The 18,455-nt window shown below is 37.5% G+C and overlaps 1 protein-coding gene across 4 annotated transcripts in view; it reads left to right on the top strand.

Moving 5' to 3' along the window:
- The window catches only part of GRIK1 (glutamate ionotropic receptor kainate type subunit 1), a 389,893-nt gene extending 377,089 nt beyond the window's left edge, over nucleotides 1-12,804 (top strand). For 2 of the 4 annotated variants that reach the window (XM_046002600.1, XM_046002597.1), the window contains 2 exons: nucleotides 11,895-11,981; nucleotides 12,390-12,804. In XM_046002600.1, coding sequence (XP_045858556.1) covers nucleotides 11,895-11,981; nucleotides 12,390-12,545 — 243 coding nt within the window. In that variant the 3' untranslated portion in view covers nucleotides 12,546-12,804. The remainder of the gene's footprint in view (nucleotides 1-11,894; nucleotides 11,982-12,389) is intronic. The other 2 variants (XM_046002599.1, XM_046002596.1) reach the window with 1 other exon arrangement.
- Nucleotides 12,805-18,455: the final 5,651 nt, after the last annotated feature.

The raw sequence follows: 18,455 nt of genomic DNA, 5'->3' as shown, positions 1-18,455 counted from the left end.
TAGACTTTGGTGTACCTCAGAATCACCCAGGGAAATTACTTAAAATACTGATTGTAGGTTTTATCCCCATAGATTCCTCCTCAGGGATTGTAATCCAGGAACAGGCATTTTTAACAAAATCTGGAAGTGAATGCTTAAAACTACTTTGCACATTAGTTTTCATAAAAATTAGCTTAAATATAGCAGTTTTCTCCGAAATTAGGTCATGTACATGAGGTTTTATTAAAACTATCTTCGGTACAAGAGGTTTGTAAAATAGCTTTTCTTACATGAGTTTTTTCCCCAACAGTCTTAAATACAAGTGTTTAAAAATTGTCGGTAAGCATGAGTTTTCTTTAAAGCTAGATGGCTGAGATGCTTAGCTTAAAGAAGAGACAATCCGTGGAAGGCATGAGCAATGTCTTCAGATAGCCAAAATGCATTTGCATAGAATGAGGAGTGTTTCTTGGTCCAGAGCCACAACTAAAACGAGTGGATGTAAAAGAGATTTCATATAAAATACAGCAAAATATTTCTAATAATTAAAAAATAGAGCTAGATAAAATGCAGCAATTTGACTTCAAATTAAATGGTAAGAGTGAGATTTTATTAACACTGGCAGTTTTTCTGTGGATTATACCTGAAGGAAGACTCTTTCAAGTTAGCAAGAGAGCAGAGAGATATGAAAGATTGAACAAGTACATCAAGAACTATGGAGTCCAGAATGTTGTCTAATCTGGTTCCTGACAAGCCTGTTTATAAGCCAATGCAATAAGAAAAAAAATAAATAAAAGCTGATTTTGTCTTAGACTAAAATTATAAGCTGAATTATTTTAGGGTTTTTTCAGCAAAATTGGAACTACCTAAGGAACACATGGAGGGTAGAGATAATGTTCTTAGAAAATTCAGCTGGATCATATAGTTAAACCTTTCCCCAAAATTATTTCCAAATACCTTACTGCATTTGACTAGCACTATATAATGTTCTATGTAAGCCATCTATGGCAAAGCAGCAAAACAATGATTCCCAATTAGTTTCCAAGCCCATAACCCTTTACACTATAAGGTCTATTTCCCAGTAAGCAATTTAAAAGTAGCCTGGCCTTGAAAAGCAAAAGGAAAGCAAAGCATTCTTACTTATTGCACTATTTTCTGCACATCTGAATGTGCCAAATGGCATTATTAATTAACTCTTATAGATAATGAAAACTTTCTGCTTGATGCTGCAGTTTTAACTTGCCTTTAGGAACCAACTCATTATGCTTCCTACAGTTATGGAATTTTATATGCCCAGATGCACAAGCACATTAAAATCATTTTTGTTTTCAAAATCCTCTCCATAGAGACTGATATCATGGAAAATGGGATTCTCCTTTAAATTTTCAAAGAAATTCTATTTGCACAAATAAGAACATTTTTGTGATAGAAAACCAAATGTTCTGTGTAGTTTCACATGCTACAGAATCTGAGCTTTGTAAATGGCAACCCAAGGAGGGCTAATTGGCCAAATTGCACAATACCACCATGTCTCCATATCACAACATACACATCCAGATACACATAAAAATAATGAGTAAGACCTGAGTGATGTAAAGAAGTTACTGTTGTTGTTCCATTTATCCACTAAGTTTAAGGTAGTAGGGTCAGAATTTTCTTCCTGTCCAATTTTTTAACTGAAGTGCTTAGAATTCAAAAGTTCGGATATTTCAACTCAAAAAAAAAAAAATGGTACCCTGATCACTTAGTCTTTACCAACCATAAGAACTAAGAAACTACTGTCCACAGATAACCCACCCTATCTTCACATTTATCTTAAGTCCTAAGTGTCACTTGGCACATTATCATCTGATAATGTGCCTCCAAGTGTCCTCAGCTTCATTTCTTCCGTAGTCTGATCACTTTATTTAGAAAATGATTTGGAGAATTCTCAATAGGTTGTTTCTGTAATTGTGGAAAGAGGCTTTCCTTTGCCTGGAAACCCAAACATTCATCAATTCACAGAGAGGACAGGAAGCAATTAATAACCATTTAGAAATAACTTTTCCAGGGTACAATGGTAGTGTCTTCTAAATCAAACAAACTCTAAAAGGTATAAATGGCTCAGTGGAAATGTGACCTGGGAATCACAAGCCAAGAATGCAGGTGTCTGTGCTGTTACTGAATGGGTATGTGACTTTGGGCAAGTCAGTGTTCTTCCCTCACTCTTAGTCTCTCCACCTGTGGGATTAGGGGGTGACATTTAAAGTTCTCTTCCAGCCACAAAACAAACAAAAAAAAAGTGGGAAAGAAAGAAAAATATAGGAGCAGGACCAAAAAGAAAAAAAAACGTTTGGCCAAATATAAATGTAAATAATATTATGCAATTACCTTGGGCATATTAAATTCTTAATGCCATGAACAGAATTACCTATCCCTGCCCATGATGCAGGATGGAATGGTCCACTTTGGATATAGAGAAAAGAATGAAACAGTTCTCATCCACTCATAGGCAAAGCATTACAAACACAAGGAAGGCTACAGAAGTAAAATCATTCTAGACTTTGATGAGCCCACAGGATAGGTAAAAATAATAACAAAATAAAACAAACAAGTGTGCCAAACAAAGACATATAGCTATAAATTATCTGAAGCTATGGAACTGATTACATTCTCAATCACAACTCAAGAAAGGGGATATCAATGGGACTGGAGTGCAAGGGGGGAAACTATTCTGTAAATGGAATTTAAATTCTACTAAAGACAAAGGGAAACAAAGAAAAGGTTGATGTGCTCTTATTATCTATTGCTTTTATCCCTACCCTCCACCACGTTTAAGAATCAAATTTTTTTATATATATTGCTTCCAAGCCAGACATGAATCAAACTTTAAGCTTTTGAGTTTTAAGTAGACTTTACAGATTTGTAGCATAGTCAAAAGTCTTGAAGACCATGGCTTTCAGGTTAAAGAACCAGATGTCTCACTGAGTAAGTTAGTTGTTATAATTCATATAGTTTATCTTTAATTAACAGGATCCAAAACCCAGAGGCCCGATTTGGAGAAATGCACAAAATGATATTTTCCTTCCTCATGTTCCAATCTTGACCAGTTTTTGACCCCTAGGAAAGAAGGGAAGAATGGGAGGGAAGTCATTAAAATTTAATGGTACCAGAAGTCTTGAGAGAAGGCTTTAGGACCATCCCTGAGCCAAGTCCCAACTTGAGGACAGGAAAATGAAACCTCAGAAAAGCTCAGGAAGGATCTTAAACAGAAAATACCATTTTGGGGTTCAGAGAGTGTAACCCAGGAAATGGCAAAACTTGAGAGAAACTTTATGTCCAACTGTCTCCAGAATGATGGAATAACAAGGTCTAAGCCATGAACACTGAACAGCTTCATACTCCTGCTCTGTCCTAGAGCGTCTCAGGGAAAACAGTGAAAACTCCATGATGCTTCCCAATGAAGAGCTTTGTGGAAGAGCCAAGAGAACCACTGGACTGAAAGAGTTGAGGTTGGAGTAGAAAATACTCAATGTGACATGAAGACCATAGTGGGGCCACAAGCATCTCAGAGAACACAGCAGAGAGAGAGTGCAGCATCCAAGACCCCCTAGGATGCCACACCCCAGTGGAAGCCAAAAGATAGAGCATGGCCATAGACTAGCTTCTCCCACTATCACAATGCCCAGGCTTTCTATTAAACTCTCCTCTACCCAGATGCACCTGGGAAAGAAGAGGAATAGGGAGATGGGGAGAGACTCATTTTAACTGAGCTATTAGCCAAAAGAAGCTTAGTTTTAAATGACGAGTGAGTTATCTTGAGTTGATAATACCCACTAGCAGACAAGGATCTCTAAGCTAAGGTGGGATCTGTTTTGTTTTGTTTTAATGGCATCAGATAATTTTCTTGCACACCTCAGTTTATGCTTGAGAAAAAATGTATATCCCCTACATAAGGGCATATGCTGGTATTGCAAGGACTCCATGGTAGCTCATACATGCACTATGGAAAACTAAAACCCCCCCATCAGGCTCAATTTACCTCAATGCTAAGGCCATTCTCTATATGAGAAGGGGCATACAAAAAAAATTCTTAGAAGTTTATTTTTATGGCTCCAACTCCACATCTGAGTTGCTGAAAGGACCAGGCCCTCTTATCCATATGATAATGGAAAGCCTGTCCTCATAGGACTAGGACCATCTCAGGCCTTCAACACGGATGCCGGGTCAGATACATATTGGTACATAGAGCAATATTCAGAGGAAATATGTAGGGTCTGAGCTTACAAGGGGGTTGAGACAGGCTCAGGCGATGTAGGGAAGCCAGAAAGAAGACAGAAGGCCAAAGAAGACTGTCACATTGACCTCTGATGATGACTCCAGACAGGAGAAAGGCACTGTGGGTCCTTTGGGTTGGCATGCAAACCCACATTTCTGCCATTTTTAAGCAAAGACAGTTGCTGACTTCTGGATATATCCGGCCCACCTGAGGCTTATCTTTAGAGCAAAAACACTTTCTGAGTGGGCCACTTTACAGCCACCTCTCTATACCTATCAGCCACTTTCATGCCCACTCTAGAGCAATGGAAAGTTTCAGCTGCCCTTGAGCAACATTAAGAAGCCATGGGAGACAAAGGACAATCTCCAACTGGCCTGATGATCAGTTTTGATGCCATTTCTGCACTCTAGTGACTGCTTCCTCTGAGTTTAATACAGAGAGTGGGCACAATTTCCCTGCGTTTCCAGATTCCCCCATCTACTAAGCTGTCCCACATTTATTTGCCTTATCTTACCCCATGAGAGTTTAACCCCAAAAGTGGCAAGTGAGGGGCTCATTCTCTGGTATTCATCAGCATCTAGGCTCTCCCAGTCCCTAGCTGGATGATTCTCCGTGAAAACATATAGAACCGTCCTAGCTTCGTACCCCATCCCCAGTCCCACTGGCTGGACCCTGAAGGCTCTAAGGCAAACTTTTACAATTCAAAGCGGCTTCTTTTTCCTTCTTTCAAACCTGGCTGTTGTAATTAATAGCTTCAAAGACTGCAGTGGCTTCAATAGATCCACAAAAATCTATTTAAGAACTCAAAGCTGCAAATTTTACTTTTTTTTCTGTCATCCCTACCCCGAGGGCAATGCATATAAAAGCTCTTGCTATGACTTTAAAAGTGGGAAAAAGGTTCAGATTCAGAAGATTTGGAAAAAGCACATGGATTAATATCAAAATGGAGTACTGCTCCAGTGTTAACCTCACCTTTCAAAGGTTTCCACGAAATTATACCTAATATTAGAGAACAAACTGATACCTCACAGTTTGGGTGTAGAACCCTGAGCAGCCACTCCAAGTGAAAACTTTCTTTAAGAATTCTAAAAACTAAATAAATAAAAGAATATATTTATATATATAATTTTTATATATTTTATATATTTATTTATATACTATTTATATTATATATATAAATATATGTATGTATGTATGTATGTGTATATATATATCCACTCCACTGTACACTTATATTTATTTTAATGGAGGAAAAACTTTTCTAAATACAATCTGTAATAAAGATGGACCCCAGAAAGATGATCCTCATGTACTGGTGTTACTGAGTAACTCTGTCCCCCCGACAGGTGTAGGTTTATAGTTCAAAGGAGCTCAGACTGGAAAACAGGGAATTCTGGGGTACGGATTCATGCAAAAAATTAGCTTATATCTAGGATCTGAGAGAGCAAAGATGTTGGCATCAAGCCTCAAGTGTTGGGGCAAAAAAAAGGTAAGATAGAGGACTTGAGAGGGTAAAGGATATAGAGATGGTGACAACATAAAATTAAAAGGATCTAGGAAAATGAGTTAGTGGGATTGACAAACTGTAGCCCAAGGGAAGATAGGGGTAAAGGGAGTGGAGTGCCACTTTAAATATGGAAGGTGCAGGAAAATGGGCTGGGTGATGAGTGGATTCTGGGTCACAGGTGGTGATAAGGAGACCACATCTTGAAGTTCTAGTTCAGTATCTAGATTTCCTCTACCCCAAAATTTGGGGCACAGTTGAAGAAATGAGACTCAGCTCTCTCATTAGCTTTCAGGCAAATTAATCATAACCACTATTCTGGAAGATATGATGGCTGACTCTCAACCTCTCAAATTTAAGGCCAAGAATAGTTGCAGAAGAAATGGCCCAGGGATTCTGAATGAACCCAGAAAACTGATAAAATAAGAGTAAATGGTAGCCAAATTATGAATTCTGGGATACAAGAACTTCACACAAAGATTGTGTACACGTGGCTACTCCAACAATTCCCCTCTCCCTTCCTTAACATAATTGGTGGGAGATCATTGGAGCTTGATCTCTGCTTTTAGATCATCAATTATCCTGTGAAGACATAAAACATGTATGCAGATAGGTGACCAGACTTTCCAAAGTCTTAAGGTAACAAATGTATGAATAGAATTCTTCCCATCCTTATTCCTTAAAAAGTTTCCTGACATTTTGAACACTCTAGGCTGTTCCCACATTGAACCTCAGAGTTTAAAAATGTTAAGGATATGAATGCTTAGAACTTCTTCTTAAAAAGAAAAAAATCAGGGCGTCTGGGTGGCTCAGTTGGTTAAGCCACTGCCTTCGGCTCAGGTCATGAACCCAGAGTCCCTGGGTGGAGTCCTGCATTGGGCTCCCAGCTCTGTGGGGAGTCTGCTTCTCCTTCTGAACTTCTCCCCTCTCATGCTCTCTCTCACTCTCTCTCTCTCTCTCAAATAAATAAATAAAAATCTTAAAAAAAAAAATCACTGAGACACTCCCTCCACAGAACTGTGATAGTAATTTGACCAGACCAAGAAAAGAAAAGCAATGATAATCTCATTATTACTCAGTAACCTGTTCCTTGATTTCTATATTTCACTAAAATTTGGTCTATTTTACTAAAAATGGTCTTTACAAAAAGACTTCAGATTACAGCTTGCTTTCAAGTTAAAGCAGATCTACATAAAACGGAAGACTTTATATTTGTAAGATGACACAAATATTATCTATATCTTTCTTCAGCACTTAATGTGAATATTTATTAGACAATGTCACAGACCACTTCATTTGTCTTTAAATAAAAAGCCCAATAAAGTAGCAAGAGAAACCTATTCAAAATGTAAGGTGTAAAGGAATGCATTCCAAGCAGTTCTTCTAAATGTACCAATGAATAAAAGCACCGAATGCATAAACGTTAAATACACAATAACAAATCAATCTGATATTCACAATCTGATGCCAAGTTTGCAACTAGCAAAGCCATTCCCAGTAGCCTAGACTTGATCCTTTCAATATTGTAAACCCTCAAATCAAATTTTAAAACACAGCTTTTCCTATAACTTAAAAGAAATCACTCTTCACCCCCAGACTACTTTTTTTGTTTTTTGTTTTTTGTTTTTTTCTTCATTTTATTTATTTTTTCAGTGTAACAGTATTCATTCTTTTTGCACAACACCCAGACTACTTTTTTTAAAGCAGTTTATTTTAGGTACAAAGCAAGAACTCGATTAGCTCCTCCCACCCCTTCTGGAGGAATATTTGTAATATAAGGATAAAGGTGTCAGGAAAGAAGAATAATGTATATTACGGTTCACACCAGTACCAAGAAATTAAATATTGGGGATTATTCCAAAGGAGGTGCCATGCTGTCAGCAATTACTTTTAAAAATCTAGCCAAAGAGGAAGGTAAAAGGAAGCAAAAGAAGGCAGGAGAAGAAAAGAATGGCAGGCAGGTGGTGGGGCGGTCATTCAGGACACACCGCAGGCCCAAAACAAATGGAGAAGAGGAATGGCTCCCTGCAAAACAAGCAAATCCTTTTCCTTGTAAAAACAGGAAGAGCTATGGGGCTGGCTGAAGCTTCCCTAGTGGTTTCTAGCAGACTCCTTGTATCTCAGCTTCCTTCCCTCTACAAGAGAAGTCACAGGCACACATAGGCGCATGCACATATGTACGCATGCGCACACACTCGCATTTGCGCATACATAGACACACCTGACTGTCTTTGGACGATGTCCAGAAGCATAAAAGGCACTCATATAGTTTATTACTATAAACCCATTTATTTATAAGTGAATTTTCCTATCAGACTTGTCATCATGGGGATTCATTGTCAATGGGTTCAGAAGCAGATATATATATATATATATATATATATAGATAGATAGATATAGATATAGATAATATATATATATATTATGGCAAGGGACTGCAGTTAATTTTCATTTCCTTATTATGCTTGAACACCTATCCTTCACAGGCAAGACACAAGCTGTCATAAAGCCTATCACTACATAAATACTAAAACGTGTTATGAGCTGGATAAAACAAGTAAATAAGCATTGAAAATGCTATGTAGTAAACAGGTGGAAAACCTACTTTAAAACAGTGGTATAAACAAAGAATTGGTGCATAAAAAGGCTTACAATGGCTAAAATTAAGGAGCATCAACCTTTCACTGTTCTTCCTTTCCATCAAAACAAACAAACAAACAAACAAAACAAAACAAAATACATCTAGGAAGTTCCATAGACTTAAAATATTTTCAGTGATGTGTACAATGTTATTTTAAAGAAAAAGATGTGCCAGGCATTGTGCTGTGTGTTTTACAGGTACTTTCCCAACCATTCACAAACAACTCAATGAAAAGAATTCTACTATGGTTTCCATTTTATAGATAAGGAAACTGAATCAAAGAGAAACTAAATATCTTGTCCAGTGTAACCCAGCTACTGGGTACTGTAGCTAAAATTTAAATTCCAGCATTCTGATAGTGGGCCAACTCACAACTATAATTCGTGGTCGTATGTGTGGATCCATTGAAAATGTGAACTCCACCCACCAGAGAAAAATAAAAGGACCCAGGATGCATGCCACAGGGGAGTTTCCAGTCTGCAAGGAACTAGAGGGTACTGCTGAGGTATCTATCCTACCTCTAATTTCCCTACCTACCAAGCATGGCAGCTAGGTGGTCATCCATACGTCTGACACTTTCTAATGAAGTAGGTTTAGAAATTTAAACTTCCATGCTCACACTTAATTTTCTATGGCCCTGTGAACACAAGAGAGTTCATAAAAACCATGTCCAGAAATAGAAGCTTTGGAAAGCTACTTAAATTTTTATCCTAATTCAGAAGCTCAATATATATTAATATATATATGATTTTAATTCTGAGATTATAAAATACAAATTGAAGAATGAATAGGAGACCCTCTCGTGCCACTCTGTGCTGAGATGACCTTCAACTGTTTCATTTCCTGTGGATACAAGAGTGTGGTTTGCTTGAGCTCATGGCTGGTAGGGACCTTAAAGGTCATCTTGCCTTATGACTACAGCAAAAACTTGGAAGCAGAAAGGTCAGCTCCAATATCTTGCCATTTTCTTTTTTGACAGTTGGAGACAAAGTGAGAATCAAAAAGAAATCATTGTTTGTGACCAAAGAGAGAAACCAGACGACTCATAAAACTATATTTATATTCACTTTTATGGTGGCAGTAAGAAATAAATACTTGGAGTTGATCAAAAGAATAGACCTTTGTTGTATTTTAAGGCAATACAAAATTTGAAGGAGGATTGTGTTTTTAAAGAGAAACATAATTGAAACGTATTGTCAAGATAAGATCTGTGACTGCCCTACTACCCAAAATGAGAGAGAGAGAGAGGGTTTCAAAACCCCTCCTGGTTGTGTCTCTTATGGGAGCCACATTTGAGACTTGCTTTGGTAGTTTTAGGACAAAATAAAGAGAAATGCCTAAAATCAAATGTTTTGAGAGTTGATGAGGACATGGAGAAGCAACATGGGGGGGTAGGGGGATAGGAGAAGAATAAATGAAACAAGATGGGATTGGGAGGGAGACAAACCATAAATGACTCTTAATCTCACAAAACAAACTGGGGGTTGCTGGGGGGAGGTGGGATTGGGAGAGGGGGAGCGGGCTATGGACATTGGGGAGGGGAGGCGAACCATAAGAGACTATGGACTCTGAAAAACAACCTGAGGGTTTTGAAGGGTCAGGGGTGGGAGGTTGGGGGAACAGGTGGTGGGTAATGGGGAGGGCACGTTTTGCATGGAGCACTGGGTGTTGTGCAAAAAGAATGAATACTGTTACGCTGAAAAAATAAATAAAATGGAAAAAAAAAACATAAAGATTGTAATTTCTTAGCATATATTTATAGGAAAAGAATCTACAAAAAATTCTCTATAGTGGTTTAATATAAGAATTAATCAGGGTGTTGGAGATTTTAAGTGAAAACAATTGAGTCTGGGAAGTCAGATGGACTGAGTTCAAATGCAAGCTTTTTTCTCTTGCAAGCCACATTTCCTGGACAAATTATTTAATTTCTCCAATAGTAAATTTCCCTATCTACATAATGAGCATAATAATTCCTACCTTATAAGATTGCTGTGAGATTTGTGTGTAATAGTGTGGGGTATAAAATCTTTGGCACTTCTTCCTTCTCTGTCTCTTCCTTCCGTTTTAATGATCTTCCTGAAATTAGAAATGTCCTGTGCAAAAAAAATAAATAAATAAATAAATAAAAACAAAATACAAACAAAAAAACTTACACTAAAATAAATATCTAAGTAAAAGTTGCAAAACCCCAATGCAACACCATCTACCGCAAAGGCACTATAAAACATTCAATTCATCTTAGTAACATAAATTTCACATCACATTATGCCACAAAAAACATTAATTTGTGACATACTTACTGTAACATTTTTTGAAAGTATAACTCATAGAAAACATTTTGAAGTTTTTCTTTGTGTGACATGATCCCCCCTCTCAGTTCACTGAAGCCACAACTTACCATTTGAAAGGAAATTAACATGCATGACATGAATTTTCACTACTATAAGAAAACGGAAATGAAATTCAAATCCTATAAACATTCATGTGTAAAAAAGACAAAGTCATACAAAAACTAGTACTTTTTTTGGAGATGTGTGTCTGATAGACCAATAATTTACATCCAAGATCTAAATTTGTCCGTCTGGTTTTCAAATCAAGTAGAAAAATTAAAATACTCCTTATTTAGCCACGCATGGGTGGCTCAGTCAGTTAAGCATCCTAACTCTTGGTTTCCGCTCAGGTCATGATCTCAGGGTCATGAGATCAAGCCCCACCTATGGCTCCACACTCCAGCATGGAGGCTGCTGGAGATTATCTCTCTCTCTCCCTCTGCTCTTCTTCCTGTGCTTGCTCTCTCTCTCTCTCTCTCTCTCTCATAAATATAAATTAATTAATTAATTAATTTTTTTAAAAATACTGTTTATTTAAACTACGTCAATTTTTCTATGGAACAAAAATGGAGTGCAGATTTTCAAAAATACATGTCACCTCTTGATATGCAAGGACTGCAAGAGACATTTCCCGTGTTGCACACATTATTCACCAATTTCTTCCTATCAGGCCCTCACAACCTCAAGAAATCAGCTGGTGGCATGTCATTGTTTGTGTTTAACATATCGATTTTTTTAGTTAATCACAATTGAGTCACACAGTTGCCCTTCCACACACTTTACCAACGGCTTTGGGGTTTGAAGGGTGTTTTAAGGGTGATCTCATAAAAAACAATACTACTTTATAGAAATCTCTATAAGCAAGAATTTGTCACTCGAAGATCTTATCTTGGCTGGAAGAAATGACAGTAAATTATGTTTTATTATAGCATTTGTATACTGTGCATGTGAATCCATACAGTGTAATTGTAATAGATCTGTACATATAGATACCATCTGCATATGTGTGGTATTTCATAATCATTGCTCCATTTTCTCCTTGTATAATGCCATCATCTTTGCTGTGCAGTTCAGTACCATATTATTTTCATTTCAACCACAGCTGCATCATTGCTGCTGCCAGATCTCTGTTTTTTTGGAGAAAATATACAATTTAAAATTGTTTTTTTTTCTTTTTTTTATCAGAAAGGAAAGTCATCAAGAATTAGATTTTATTTTAGGAACAAAGTAAGGTTTCATGGGAGAAAAAAACAAAGCCTTGGTGTAGAGAAGGTTTGTTCATTTTCTATAGCATTACTGAAGTGTCCGTATGCCTTGATAAACCTATCAATGTTTGGATCATCTCAATGGGGGAAATGACTTAACTTAACTCTATTTTGGTGTCTCAGCAAAGGTAAGTTGTCTATTTTGAGAACCTAACTGGGTAGTCTTATACTACTGCATCCGTGAATGAAACCCCAAAGTCTGCCCGGCTAGCCTGCTGCCTCAGTTTCCCCAAATAGAAAAGGCAAATGGCCAGTGGGTGGAGGAGGAGGTGTGGGAACTGGCCGGGAGCTTGCTCTGTGGCAGAGTTGCCTTAGACCAATATCTTGTATTCATAAAAATCTAGGTGAGAGACAGATCAGCGGAGGAGGGAGCTAGTTTGGTTACACTGATGCTCTATTATTTCGTGTTCTCTAGTGTCTCTCTTTCAATGCCATCATGGAAGAACTGGGAATCTCACTCAAAAATCAGAAAAAGCTAAAGAAAAAGTCAAGAACTAAGGGGAAATCTCCCTTCACAAGTATCCTTACTTGCCATCAGAGACGAACTCAGAGGAAAGAGACTGTGGCATAATCCAAGAACACATCTACAGGCAGCTTTCAGAAAAAAAAAAAAGATATGCTCACTACAGGTTTTGGGAGAAAGGATTCCTGACAAGTGTGTGATGTGTTTCCGTGTATCTATATATATAACTATGGTTATATATAGAGATATAAGAAATACAAAAGTTTAAGAAACTCACAGAGACAGATAGTACTTGGGAAGTGGCGCTGGTTCTTTTGAAATGAATTTGTATGCTCAATTAATTTGCCTTTTCTCTCTTCTGGATAAATTTCTGTGTGTTCTTTCTAAATAATAATAAAACAACAGGGTTTTGTTTTGTTTTGTTTTGTTTTTCCAGAAAAGGTTTGAGTGTTGGTTTGTTCCCCTTTACTTGGCTCCCATTCACAATGTTTGGTTGCCAAGTGTCATCTGTTGTCAGTTTGCTATTTTGATGACTCTCTCCACCTGTTCAGACAGAATCACTTCTGACTAAGTTTAAAAAAAAAAAAAACTTTTAGTTCATACCAAATACCTAGCTATTATAGTAAAGTGAAACTATTCATCTTTGTGCTTTAAAATCTAACTTCGTAAGTACTTTAAAATGGCACTTGGAACATCAGTGAGTATAAGATAAAAGGATTCTAAAAAAAGGGATATTCATTCAAAAAATAGAAGTGTCTGCCACATTCTGGACACCATTCTAGGTTCTGCCTAGAGATGGTCCCCGCCCTCACATAGTTTAGTTAAACACAAACGAAAAACATGGTATTCCTCAAAGAGGGATTAGCACTTCCTCAGTGGAACCCAGAAGCTGAAGGACCATGCAAGAGAAATATTCAACCAAGGAAATCTTCATGAAGGAAAGCATAGCTCAACTAGGACGACCTGTCAGTCAGGGGAAGGGAGGGACACAAGGTGGAGAAACAAGCATTCCAGGCTGAGAAAGCAGCACTTCTGAAGCCCCTGAGAGAAGAGCAAATAGGGCTCAAAAGGAGCTGGGCGTGGCAAAATGCAAGAGGATGCAATGGGCCTGATAGGTGACAATCACTCTGGGTGAAAGTCAAGAAAGAATTAAAGGGCAAGGAGACTGAGGAGCCGGGCTCACCAGAAGGCTCTTTCGGGAACCCAGAGAAAGGACATGGCAGCCAGGCCAGAGCAGCGGCAGGCAGAGCACTGGATGATGGAGGTAACTCAGAGGCAGGACTCATGGGCGAGAGATTTAGATGGTGGTCATGAGGGAAGAATGGGGCTAAGAAAAAATCCAGGATTGGGGTAGGGAGAGAGGGAGGCTTCACTGGAGAGTCAGGGTGTCATTCATCATGTTGCGAACCAATGAAGAGCAAGCATTGGATCAATATTTCATATGATTAAGTCCCATTAGTTTCTGTAGGATGATTCTATAACTACAAGAATCTTTTGGTTGGTTATGGACATTGGGGAGGGTATGTGCTATGGTGAGTGCTGTGAAGTGTGTAAACCTGACGATTCACAGACCGGTACCCCTGGGGCTAATAGTACATTATATGTTAATAAAAAATAAAAGATTTTAGAAAAGAATAAAAAAAGAATTTTAAAAAGAATCCTTTAATCTAGTCCCTATAAAGTTCAAGTAGAAAAATGTTTCTAGACATAAAAAGAAAAAGTCACCTTTAAAAGAGCAGTAACAGATATTGGATAGCTATTTTTCTGTGATAATGATCAATGCTCAGATTTGGGATCAATCAGAATTAGAAGACAATGTATTTCATTCAAAAATTCATTAAGGTGTTTACATAAACACCACGAAGATGCTTATATTGGAAACAATATGCTTACAGAGAGAAACAGATAAAAAAAAAACAGAAATAAGGTGAATCCACAAGCTGAAGGTGGACTAGAATGGTAATGTATTAGAGGGGAAACATGTGCTGTATTCAGTTCACTAAAAACTATACCAAAGGCATTCTATTCTCCATTTTCTAATGTGACAGTATGATACTTTTCTCTCATTTCAGAAAATATTACCATATCTTTTCACAGACTGTTACAGTAATTTGTGGGGAAAGAAGTATTTCAACTTCTAATATCTAAAATATATTGTGTGTCAATCTGGTTTATAGGTACTTTAAGGCCCACTAACCACTTTCCTTTTCACTTAGCCATAACTAAAATGCAAACATGCATTTTCATTCAAGGCATATGATACTTGCTATGAGTAAATGGGTTAAAAAATATATTGAACTAGGCAACACAGCAGAATAGGATTTTTATGGCAACTACTAAATGAGCATGATCAGCTTCTTTCCCCCACCTCAATATTTTCATTCTGAAAGCGTGATTGGTGTGAATGCATGTATGTATGTTTCTGTGTGTCTCTATATTTTAGGGCAAAGAACCGAGTAAGGTAGTGAGTTCAGAGAAGAGAAAAAGAAGAAATTGTGGAATATCTGGAACTTGGTCCAGAAAAATCCCTGAGGAGAGCAATCATTAATCTTGGAGATTTTCATCCCTTTCACCAAAGAACAGTGATTAATACACACTTATGTGGAAATCAATGGCAAAGTTAATTAAAAACTGGATCTTACATTTCTTCCTTCAGCAATTTCTTGATGCTAATAGAAAAAGATTGCCCAGGTGAAATACTCAGCCAGAGAGAAGGAGTTCAGTTTTGATTGAAGGACAATGTTCATGGCCAAGATTTATTTTCCTTTTCAAGTTTCCAGTCTGGGCCCTTCTTGACTTCAGTACAGAGAAAGGGGAGAAACAATTCCTCACTTGCATTGACCTCGTGGGGTTGTAGAAGCATCTAGGAGCTCAGAGTTTTCAATTCTTAGGCCAGAAGAAGCTGGGGAGAGAGAAATGAGTTTGAAGTGGGTCAAGGAAACAAGACGAAGATCAAAGATCAAACAAGACAAAAAGAGATCAAACTTTTTGTTCTCTGTCTCAGCAGTTCCTGCTTTAATTTAACCCTTTGCCTGACTCAAAAGACTAAACGTGTTCTTTTTTTATGTCAAGTCTTTATTTTAATTCTTATTAGTTAACATATGTATTAAAATTGGTTTCAGGTATAGAATTTAGTGATTCATTGCTTATGTATAACACCTCGTGCTCATCACGTGCTCCTTAATACCCAACACCCACTAAACCCAGTCCCCACCCTCCCCTCCTTCATTGAACCCTCAGTTTGTTCCCTAGAGTTAAGGGTGTCTTATACTTTGCTTTCCTCTCTCAACCAAGAAGCTCCTGGGATTCTTGTTTCAAAGGAGGAATAACATAAGAGTGACTATTCCAGGAAAGGTGTTTCTAGGAACTATCCATGCTGTGGTGACTTTTTGTTAAAGAAACATAAAGTCTACCAGTCCCAAAAGATAAGGTCCACCAGATTCTGTCCAACGTCAGAGGGGCCAATGTGTTTGGTAACAGTGAGGCATTGTCTAAAAGAGACTCAGGTTACAATCTACTTGCTCAAGGAATTTATTAGTTGACTCCTTCAGCTTGGAGCAAGGAGAAGAGAACAGTTATTCACTGATCAAGGATGTCCAGAGGAGAGTCATGAGTGTACAGGGCTAGGACAAACAAGCCATTCCACCTAAAGTAATGGAGTTCTTGGAGAAGAAGCCTGTTAGGGTGGCAAGGAGGTAATAAAAAGTAAGGCTGGGACTTGAAAGGCACAAGCACGTCTCAGTTTTGTTCATGTCTAGTCCTGTATATGAAAGGAAATTTTTTCCAGCTACATTTCTTAAAAAGGTATCTGTGTGGAGGAAAAAGGCAGGACAAAACAGGGATAGTAAATCTACCAGAATAGAGACATATATGCTATATTTACTAGTAACTCAAAGTCCTGTAGGCCTTGGAAAAGAAATGACCAACATTAAACCATACTGACAAGCTGACACTTAGAAATCCAGAAACATGTGGTCTGGCTTTGCAGATAAGCATCCTCCTACTGTGTAACAAATGCAATAGAGAAGTTGTTTTTGCATCACAAGATAACAAACTGGAGAAGTTACTTCATTATTGCACAGGCTAGGCAGTTAACTGAGACTCCAAAAAGGATTTGTGGGCAGGTATTATCTGGTTTGCTTATTTAATTTATATGCTTTTTCCTTCCTTTTCCGTATCATTTTCCATCCACTTTTCTTCATTCATAGAATGTCCTGATGTCCCAATTTGCCCTCATCAATTCTGCATGAAGCCTGAAATTGTGAAGTCTTATAAGTTAAGTAGCCCCCTTGTCCTCACAAGAGCACCCCAATGTAGACAGTAAGTCATAGGATATTTTGCTCATTGGTCCTCAGACTTCTTCTTCTTGGGAGCCACAGAATTCTACTAACAAAGTTAAAATTTCTACTGATGGCATTAGACAAGACTGATCCAAATGGAAGGCAAAGGACCACTATCCACTGTCAAAGCAATCCAAGATAATCTGGAAGGTGTCTGATTGACTTTGACATTTCATTTGGACATTATGAGAAAGATTAGATACATAGATAGATAGACGTACATATAGATAAATGATAGAAGACAGATAGATGATAGATACATAGATGATGATGATAGATAGATATTAGATAGATATACATATAGATAAATGATAGAAGAGAGATGATAGATAATAAGTAGATCCCACTTAGTAGTCTGATATGGATTATGTTCCTGGTATATATCAAAGTCATGCTATCAGATGTTAATAATTGTAATAACAGCTATCATTTAAGGAGGATGTATGAATCCACTTGCACTACATGTATTTCACAACATTTGCTCATATAATAGTGACAGCAACCCTAAAGTAAACATGTGTTTTACAGAGTAAAAAACCGAGGTTCACACGGCTTAAACAGGTTGCCCAGGTCACTTAACTATAAAGTGGCAAACGATGCAACATAACCCCAGCCACATCATCACAACCCATACTCAGTTCCTTCCTAACTCTGAGTACTATTGGCCAAACTCAGGCTTCCCCCAAAACATACGTGATCATACAGTGTCCCCTCAGCAGCCTTATGAAGCTGGCACTCTGTATTACTGTTTCTATTTCAGAAAGGGAATTGCAAGAAAAAAGAGTAAGTAGCTCCCCAAGGTCAGACTGCCTGTTGGTTGAAGAACCAAGAGTCTAATTTCAATCTATCAGAATTCAGACTCTTAATCACAGTACTAAATGGAGTTATGTATTTGATGTTTTTGTTTTATTTATATTAATTTGTTTTACAAACTTGACCTAACTTTTAAAGAAGTATCATAGGGACAATTAGTTACCTCCCATTAGCATTTAATAGAATAGAGAGATAGATATTAATGTTTTCAAGAAGCAATATCTAAGGATACCAGTGCCTTGCCAAGGTACTTAAATAGTAAAATGTCATTTCTAACCCTTGATGGTTAATAAAATGAACTCTCCACCAAAGGTGCAGACTCGTTGCATTACAGATTTGAAATAACTCTTTGAACATTTCTTGTTCCTAAGGCAAGTCATTCAAATCATAATTAAAACATATTATAAACTTCTAGAAGGTAACTCAAACTATTTCTTTCAAATATCAATAATGCTCTCAAAGTTGTTTACCCTCTTATATATAGTGGGTAATAAACAAAGACTTGTTGAGTAATGAATGACAACTTTTGAGGATACGCCATGTAGACACCTGCCACAAATTTTACAGAAGATACAGTCCTTGCCTTGGAGAATATTAGACATGAATAGGTCAGATTTCAAATATGTAGTCCTTGCCTTTAAGAATATTAGAAATGAATAGGTCACATTTCAAAGGTGAAATTTTGTTGGCTCACTTGATTTTTAGGGACTGCAACTATGAATGCCATTGAGTTTTCTAGGATTTACATTCCCATCTACTCACAAGGGACATATGCTGGCAAATTCTTCAGTAAGAGACCAAGAAATATAACAATTTCAGGAAACATGTGCCCCCCTCCACACACAAGATAAAGATTTTCAAGTAA

The sequence above is a fragment of the Meles meles genome, chromosome 4 (genome assembly GCF_922984935.1).
Source record: "Meles meles chromosome 4, mMelMel3.1 paternal haplotype, whole genome shotgun sequence".
Classification (NCBI taxonomy): domain Eukaryota; kingdom Metazoa; phylum Chordata; class Mammalia; order Carnivora; family Mustelidae; genus Meles; species Meles meles.
This window is presented reverse-complemented; position numbering and strand designations above follow the sequence as displayed.